The following is a 7,154-nucleotide window of genomic DNA, read 5'->3' as shown; positions in this document are numbered from 1 at the left end:
CCTGCCCCACTGAAGTGTGGGGAGGGCTGTGAGTAGGGTGAAGGCTGGAGCCCCAGTGCTTCGCTGGGCCAGGGAGGGTGCGTGGCTCTGCTGGAGCCTTGTCCCTGTGGCTATGCTGGTGTCTGCAGGCAGTTGCCCGGGGTCAGAGGGGTCCTGCCCTGTCCCCAGGCAGCGTGGGCAGGCTGGGTGTCTGCCCACCCTGTGGCCTCCCGGCTCAGCAGCCACCAGCTGTCGTAGGCAAGGAAACCTCTTTGATCAGAGCTGGCAGTCTCAGGGAGGGGAGAGCCAGCTGGGTGGGGAGGTGCTGTGTGTTTGGAGGATACCCCAAGACCTGCTGCTGGCTGCAGCATTTGTCTCTTACCACACTGACAACATGGGGACGGGTGCCACCCAAAGGCTGCACAGCAGGAAGTTGTTATTCCACTTTGTACCTGATGTATTTCGGAGGAAAACCCTTGGCAGAGTGAAGGGGGAATGTGGGGAAGGGGGTAGCACTGGGGTTTTGCATATCCCACCTCCCCCTTACCAGCATACAGGAAACCTGGGCAGGAGCCATGCCTGTAACCTGGGGTGGGCTGGTGGGTCTGGTTTCCTTGTGTCCAGCTGCTCCCAGCCTTGAGGTCAGACCCACATTCATCTGTCAGGGCAGAGGGGACCCCCTGGCTCCTTTGGCCAGCCCATCTGGACGCTGCAGCTGCTGCCTTTACCCTCCCTGCTGCTGCCTGAGGTCTGTGCAGTGAGTACAGCAGCACAGGGAGCCGGTCCCCGCTGGAGGGACTCTCTGGTGTGGCACCACTGCCTGGTACCATGCCAAGGCGAGCACTTGGCCCAGGCTCAGAAGGTGCCTTGGCAGGACACCGGGGCAGCCTCGCTGTTTAATATTGATGGGCACTGCCTGCACGGAGGCCTGGGGGCCCCAGCCCTGCAGATCGTTTTCCTGGTTACTGGGCCGGCTCAGGTTCCTCCTTGCTCCCAGCACAGCTCTTGGGTGGGATGAGGGGCTCAGCAGGCAGCAGAATGCTGCACAGCATCACCTCGGCCTGGGGCTGCCCCTGGGCTGTTCCATCGCTGGTGCATGGCATTGTCCAAGGTGGATGCAGGCGAGGGGAAGGAGGAAGTGTTTGGACTCTTGGAGTGGGGCTGTGAAGTTGGAAAAGGTGCAGGGCAGCCTCTGCAGCTTGGTCCAGAGTTTGAGGTGAAGGGAAGTAGCATCCAGACCCTGCTTTTTGGTGGTGAGGAGAAGGGATGAGGGGAAGAGAGGTAATCCTGGCCTGGCTCCTCTGCATGCATCTTGTGTGGGTTCCCCCATATCTGAACCTGTCGGGAAGGACTGGCTCTGGGATCATCCTTGGAACTGGCCCAGCATCCTGGATGCTCATGCCTTCTCTGGTTTCCTCTGAGTCAGACTCTCCGTGTCGTCCCCCGGCCCCCTCCCCGCCGGGAAAGACGAGATGAGACCAGAGAGCATCTGAGCCCAGACACCGAGGGGCCTGTGCCCCCTGCTCCATGCAGAGAGCTGTCCCAGCGACAGTGGCCCCACGGCTTCCAGGAGTCTGGGCTCAGCTCCCCCTGCTCTGCATCCTTCTGCAGGGTGAAGGAGAGGCCCCTGCCCTGCTGTGCAGGCGGGTGTCCGGCAGAGTCGGTGCAGGGAGCTGTGCGAGTGGCATCAGCACATCCAGGAGGGGAGACCCTTCCTGAGGGACAGCCAGGTAGCAGGGTGGCCTGCCCACGCCGAGCTCCTCTTCTCACCAGGCGTGGCGTGGCAGGGATGAGGAGCCGGCAGCGGATGTTTGCGGCGGTGATGCGCCTGCTCCTCAAGTGCCTGCGGCTGGGCCGGCGGCGGCGGTTTAAGCTGGTGCGGCAGGTGGAGCAGCTGTGGCGCTACGGGCACCTCTGCCTCCGCTCCCTGTTCTATAACTCTTTCACCAATGGCGACGTGGTACTCGACTCCCTCTTCGAGCCCATCTACTGGCTGGTGGACCACGTCACCCGGTGGTTTGGTGTGGTGAGTACCATCACCGGGCAGGGGGACATCTGGGTCTGCGGGCTGGGACGAGTGTGCTGCTGGGACAACTAGGTCTCAGGGCTGCCTGTGCTCTAGGCAGGAAGGGAGTGGGGACCTCAGCCTGTGGTTCAGCTTGTTTTCCTGTGGCTGTATCCTGCCTGTGCCTCTCCCCAGGCAGTGAGGGGCAGGCGCTGCCTGATCCGGTGACACAGGCCCCTTTCCTGTAGGTGTTTGTGGCACTGGTGATTGGGCTCACGAGCTCCATCGTGGCCATTGTGTACATCTGCCTGCTGCCCCTCATCCTGCAGACCTACACGCCTGCCTGGATCTGCTGGCACCTCGCCTACGGACACTGGAACCTCATCATGATTGTCTTCCACTACTACATGGCCATCACCACCTCACCTGGACACCCACCACAGGTGAGGCACTGACTGTCAGCACAGCCTCACCCAACTGGGCACTGGGAACAGCTAAACCAGCCTGGTGGTGTCATTGCAGGAGGCATCCTCCAGATCGGGGCAGCTAGGCTGGGCAGTGCAGGGAGGGGAGGCGTGGGGGTCACAGGGGAGGCGAGGAGCATGGGGTCTGGGTGCAGGGCTTGGATGCACAAACATCTTCTGTGCACAGGCCAAGGACGATCTCACCGGCGTCTCCATCTGCAGGAAATGCATTGCCCCCAAGCCGGCTCGCACCCACCACTGCAGCATCTGCAACAGGTAGGGGCTCCCTCCCTCTGCCCCACCACAACACTGGTGGCAGCCTCTGGGACCCCTCTCCTTGCACACTGCTGTGCTGCGAGACCAAAGCCCCTTCCCCTCTGCTCTGCCGGCTTCTTGCCTCGTCTCTCGCACAGCCCGCAGGGCTGGGGGCTTTGCCTGCCCCCTCCCATACATAGTGCTTGCTCTGATACTGACACTGGCACTGCTCTCCTCCCTCCCAGGTGCGTGCTGAAGATGGACCACCACTGCCGTATCCTTCTGCAGTACTAACTCGCAGCACTCTCCTGGGGGGAGCTGCCCCTGCTTCCCCCTTGTCTCCCTGCCCTACTCCTCTTCCGAGCCAGCCAGCCACAGGGAAGGGGGCTGGGGGCCAGGCCCAGAAGAACCACCCTGGTCCCTGGGGTGGGTTTGGACCTGTGGTCTGTCACAGTTACATACCTTTAACCCCAGAGGCAGCCTGGCTAAACAACTGTGTGGGACACTACAACCATCGTTACTTCTTCTCCTTCTGCCTGTTCATGACCATGGGCTGCATCTACTGCAGCATCAGCAGCTGGGAGATGTTCCGGGACGCCTACGCGGCTATTGAGGTGAGCAGGTGGGCTCCGGCCCTCACCCTGCCGTGCACCGAGGCTGCCTGGGCTTCCCAGGCTGAGCTTGCAGGACAAAGCTGGGCCAGGCCTGGCCTCGTAGTGACTTTGCTTCCCCTCTCCCTCCTCCTGCAAGGCCCCCAGCTGCCCTGGTCCTGTGGGGGGATGGCCCCCTCCTCTGAGACACGTAACTGGTGCCCTGTTTTCCCTCCCCCTAGAGAATGAAACTGCTTGAGAAGGAGAGACTGCAGGTGGCTGCCAACCAGGTGGGACATCCCTGCCTCCCAGCCGCTCCAGGCAGTGTGGAGCAGAGCTGCCCTGCAGGCTGGGTCCTGCTCTCAAGGAGCACCCCACGGCCAGAACCAGCCCCTGTGCTCATCTCATGTATTGGAGAGCTGGGGCTGGCCGGGCAGCTCTGCTACGGGCACCGCCTCCAGTAGCTTGGGGTCTGCTTCCCTGTACGCCCAGCTTCCAGAGGCTTTGGCTGGTGGCAGCTGCTTGGCAGGTGCTGCTCAGGCCCTGCTCTCCTGGGGACGCTGCAGCAGTGCATACACATCTCGCCATAAGCATCAGCTGCGGTGTGGTGCGGTGTCCTGACTGGTCCCACGGCTGCTCCCTGCCCCCTTACCTCCAGCCCACTGCTTCTCACCTGTGTACCAGCTCTCAGGTGTCTGTCTGTCTTGTGGCTGTCTCGGCCTGCCTCCCCATTGCCCTGGCTGTTGTGTTGGTTCCAGCCACAGTCCTTTCTAGCTGTCCGAGCTCCACATCAGTGAGGGGTGCAGCAGCCCCCCTGTCTGGCTCTAAGCTATAAAGCAGCTTCAGTAATGCCGCGGCTCTCTGGTCCTTTTTCAGACGTACTACCAGACCCCGCCACCCACCTTCTCCTTCCGCCAGCGAGCTTTCCACAAGAGTGTGGTCTACCTCTGGGTCCTGTGCAGGTAAGGGGGCCCAGGGACGGGGAGCGAGGGTGCTGGGGGAAACTCACCCTCTACCTCCCTGGGGTTGGGCTGGCTTGCTCTAGCACAGATGTCCCTGCCCTGCCAGCTTTTGGGCCACAGAGGAAGAGAGATTTTGGCTTTCTGTCATGGGGGATCAGATGAGCTGACCCCGCTACGCAGCCGTGGGTCCAGAGAGACAGCCTTAGCCCCTCACATCTGTGGCACCAGTGAAGGAATGCCTGTGTGCAACCTGCTGTCCCTCCTGTCCCCAGCTCGGTTGCATTGGCACTGGGTGCCCTCACGCTGTGGCACGCTGCCCTCATCACCCGTGGGGAAACCAGCATTGAGCGGCACATCAACAAGAAGGAGAGGCAGAGACTGCAGAAGAAAGGCAAGGTGAGTGCAGCCCACAGAGCGGGAGGGCTGGCTGGGGCAGAGCCAGACATGATGTGTGTCTCCCTGGCCTGCAGGTCTTCAGGAACCCCTACAGTTACGGTGGCTGGGATAACTGGAAGGTGTTCCTGGGTGTGGATGTGCCAAGGTAAAGCCCTGGGAAGCCCCTGCCGAGGAAGATGGTGGCTCAGCAGCGCGTAGGGGTGCTGGGACACTGGGGCTCTCCCTGGGCAGCTGGGGCAGAGCCGGACTGCAAGCACCCCATGCTGTGTGCTGCTCTGGGCTTTGCAAGGCACGGAGAACCTGAGTATGAGCTGCCTTGTGGCTCCTCAGTCCTGCTCAGCGGCAAGCTCTGGTCTACCTGGTACCCCTTTGCCAAGAGAGTCCCAGCTGAGGAGCCTGGCCATCGTGGCAGCTCAGGGACATGGGCTCACAGCGCTGGCTCGGCTCTGGAGAGCTCAGACTTCAGGTTTTTGCTGCAGCTTCCCTCCTCTTCCTACAGGCACTGGCTTACCCGCGTCCTGCTGCCCTCTCCTCACCTGCCCCACGGGACAGGCCTGAGCTGGGACCTGCCTCCCTGCGTGACCAAACAGCGTGCGCCACTCCTGGCCATCTGAAGCCCCGGGTGCTGCAGATGTCTCTCCCTGCAGGCAGGGGAGCGCACAGGGGACCTGCTCCGCCATCACGGCTCCTGTTGACCCAAATGCCTGGCAGAAGGCAGGTGCTGGTACGCATCGCTGACCGGAGCCAGAGCCATGGGAAACCGTTTGGACAGTGTCAGTGCTTGGACACCTGCTCTCTTGGCTCCTTGGGGGCTGCAGGCAGTCCCGGGGGAAAGGCGGCAGAGCTGCTGCTCCCCACTCGAGCTGAAGGTGCTGCCCTCCCTAGCACAGGTACTGCCAGCAGGCAGCCCAGCTGGCTCTCCAGCAGGGCTGGGTACAGAGGATGGCACTCCCCAGGGAGCCTTTTTAAGATCATCCAATAAATAATTTTTTTTTTAAGGGAGCCTGGCTTTTTTCCCTGATGCGGAGTGTAGATTTCTGGGCACGAGAGGGACCCCCATGATTCCTGAATGTGGAAGGAGGGCCTGTAACCAGCAGCACCTTTAGCTACTCAATATATGGAAGAACACTGGCATCCCAGCCTGAGCTGCATGGAGACCCCCCGCAGCATTACCAAAACAGATATATTTATTCCTCTGGCACGTGGGTTACCACACACTGTACGTGTGTGCACAGGCCTGCCCTCTCCACCCACATGTGGTGAGTCTGTCCGTCACTGTCCCTGGCTGCTGCAGAGGCTGGGCAAGCCACGAGCGGCACAACTCCTTCCCTCCGGCGGGTGCTGGGAAGAGGGTGGGTGTGCCGGAAGGTGCCGCAGCGAGAGGTGCTGTCTGCCAGCCCCCACGCTCCAGCCCTGGCGCTCGGGGCAGATGCTCGGAGCATCGGTTGGATGGCTCGGCAGGTTAGCAAGGGCCCGGTCAGATTGTCCGTCAGCACAGGGAGGGGACGCAGGCTGCTCCCCTCCCCGGGCTCCCCAGCAGGAACCTGTGGGGACAGAAATGGTGCCATCAGGCATAGCCCCAACACACCAGCGCCCCAACAGCTCCAGCCACACACACTCACCATTCCCCCCGTGCTGCTACCGCCTCCTTCCGCACCAGCCTCTTCTTGTCATCCAAAGGCTTGGCCAGCGCCCGGATAACTCGAGCCTTGTATGGGAGCAGCTGTAGGATAGAAAGGGCTCTTAGTGAGAGAGCTGGGTGCTGGCTGTCCCCCAGGAGGAGGTTTGGGACCGCCTTGCCCCTCTGGGTGCAGGAGCAGGCAGCAGGCTGCTGCAGGAGCACTTACCACTGTTGTGGGCAGACTGGTAAGCGCGTGGGCACAGCGCAGGGCAGCAATGCGGACAGCCTGGAACAGACAGGGGTGAGGGCAATGGAAGGGGCAGAGGAGAGGGGGGTGGGGGAGGGAGAGGGGGCACACGCACCATGGTGGGGCTGGAGGTGAGGCTGAGGAACTTGGTGACCAGTGTGTCGATGTGCAGGCTCATGATCTGGGGAGCTTCTAGCAGCAGCGGCTGGAGGCAACTCAGCGTGGAGAGCTGCACCACGCGGTCTGAGCAGGACAAGGCCTCAAGCAGGAGGGAAAGCAGCTGCGGGTGGGAAGGACATAGGAGACATGATTAACTCCCAGCCATGCGCTCTACGCTGCCACAATCCCCCCCAGCCAAGGCTGGCTCTCACCGTGGGCAGCTCCGTCACCAGCACAGGCTTGGGGAGGTGGTTGAGCACATGGGACAGGCCCTTCAGGTAATTGGCCTTCACGTCTGTGGAGAGCAGAGATGGTTACAGGCAGCCGGGGGAAGGAGGGGACACCGGCTCGGGTCCCCTGGGTAAGGGGTTGACGGGGTGGTGAGGCTCGGGTGGGGGTGGCCGCTCACCGGGGCCAGCCCCGTGGAAGCCCTGCACCAGCTTGGGGACGGTGGCAGGGAAAAATCGCTGGCGGGA

General features: G+C 62.2%; 2 protein-coding genes across 4 annotated transcripts in view; one reads left to right on the top strand and one right to left on the bottom strand.

The window, feature by feature from the left end:
- Positions 1 to 1,754: 1,754 nt before the first annotated feature.
- ZDHHC16 (zinc finger, DHHC-type containing 16) lies at positions 1,755 to 5,265 on the top strand. 3 transcript variants are annotated; one of them, XM_009887679.1, is made up of 10 exons: positions 1,755 to 2,005; positions 2,233 to 2,427; positions 2,636 to 2,724; positions 2,949 to 2,977; positions 3,184 to 3,317; positions 3,536 to 3,583; positions 4,170 to 4,255; positions 4,582 to 4,651; positions 4,726 to 4,796; positions 5,151 to 5,265. In XM_009887679.1, exons 1-10 carry the CDS (start codon positions 1,769 to 1,771, stop codon positions 5,263 to 5,265), a joined length of 1,074 nt encoding a protein of 357 aa, XP_009885981.1. In that variant the 5' UTR covers positions 1,755 to 1,768. The 3 variants fall into 3 exon arrangements, with proteins under 3 accessions (XP_009885981.1, XP_009885979.1, XP_009885980.1); XM_009887677.1 differs by having other exon boundaries at positions 4,528 to 4,651; XM_009887678.1 differs by lacking the exon at positions 3,536 to 3,583 and having other exon boundaries at positions 4,528 to 4,651.
- Positions 5,266 to 6,140: 875 nt separating this feature from the next.
- The window catches only part of MMS19 (MMS19 nucleotide excision repair homolog (S. cerevisiae)), an 11,519-nt gene continuing 10,505 nt past the window's right edge, over positions 6,141 to 7,154 (bottom strand). Inside the window, exons 25-30 of the mRNA XM_009887700.1 lie at positions 7,088 to 7,145; positions 6,891 to 6,973; positions 6,635 to 6,799; positions 6,499 to 6,558; positions 6,274 to 6,374; positions 6,141 to 6,195 (exon numbers count right to left, since the gene is read on the bottom strand). Coding sequence (XP_009886002.1) covers positions 6,141 to 6,195; positions 6,274 to 6,374; positions 6,499 to 6,558; positions 6,635 to 6,799; positions 6,891 to 6,973; positions 7,088 to 7,145 — 522 coding nt within the window. The remainder of the gene's footprint in view (positions 6,196 to 6,273; positions 6,375 to 6,498; positions 6,559 to 6,634; positions 6,800 to 6,890; positions 6,974 to 7,087; positions 7,146 to 7,154) is intronic.

This window comes from Charadrius vociferus, unplaced genomic scaffold (genome assembly GCF_000708025.1).
Source record: "Charadrius vociferus isolate BGI_N301 unplaced genomic scaffold, ASM70802v2 scaffold486, whole genome shotgun sequence".
NCBI lineage: Eukaryota > Metazoa > Chordata > Aves > Charadriiformes > Charadriidae > Charadrius > Charadrius vociferus.
Note: the sequence above shows the minus strand (reverse complement) of the source record. Positions and strands in the feature narration are given on the sequence as shown.

What these genes read in the sequence shown, in the direction of transcription:
- ZDHHC16 (XM_009887677.1), top strand. Translation starts at nt 1,769, where the DNA reads ATGAGGAGCCGGCAGCGGATGTTTGCGGCGGTGATGCGCCTGCTCCTC. An exon ending in ACGCCTACGCGGCTATTGAG is followed by an intron (nt 3,318 to 3,535) that starts GTGAGCAGGTGG and finishes CCCTCCCCCTAG; the next exon opens with AGAATGAAACTGCTTGAGAA. An exon ending in TACCTCTGGGTCCTGTGCAG is followed by an intron (nt 4,256 to 4,527) that starts GTAAGGGGGCCC and finishes TCCTGTCCCCAG; the next exon opens with CTCGGTTGCATTGGCACTGG.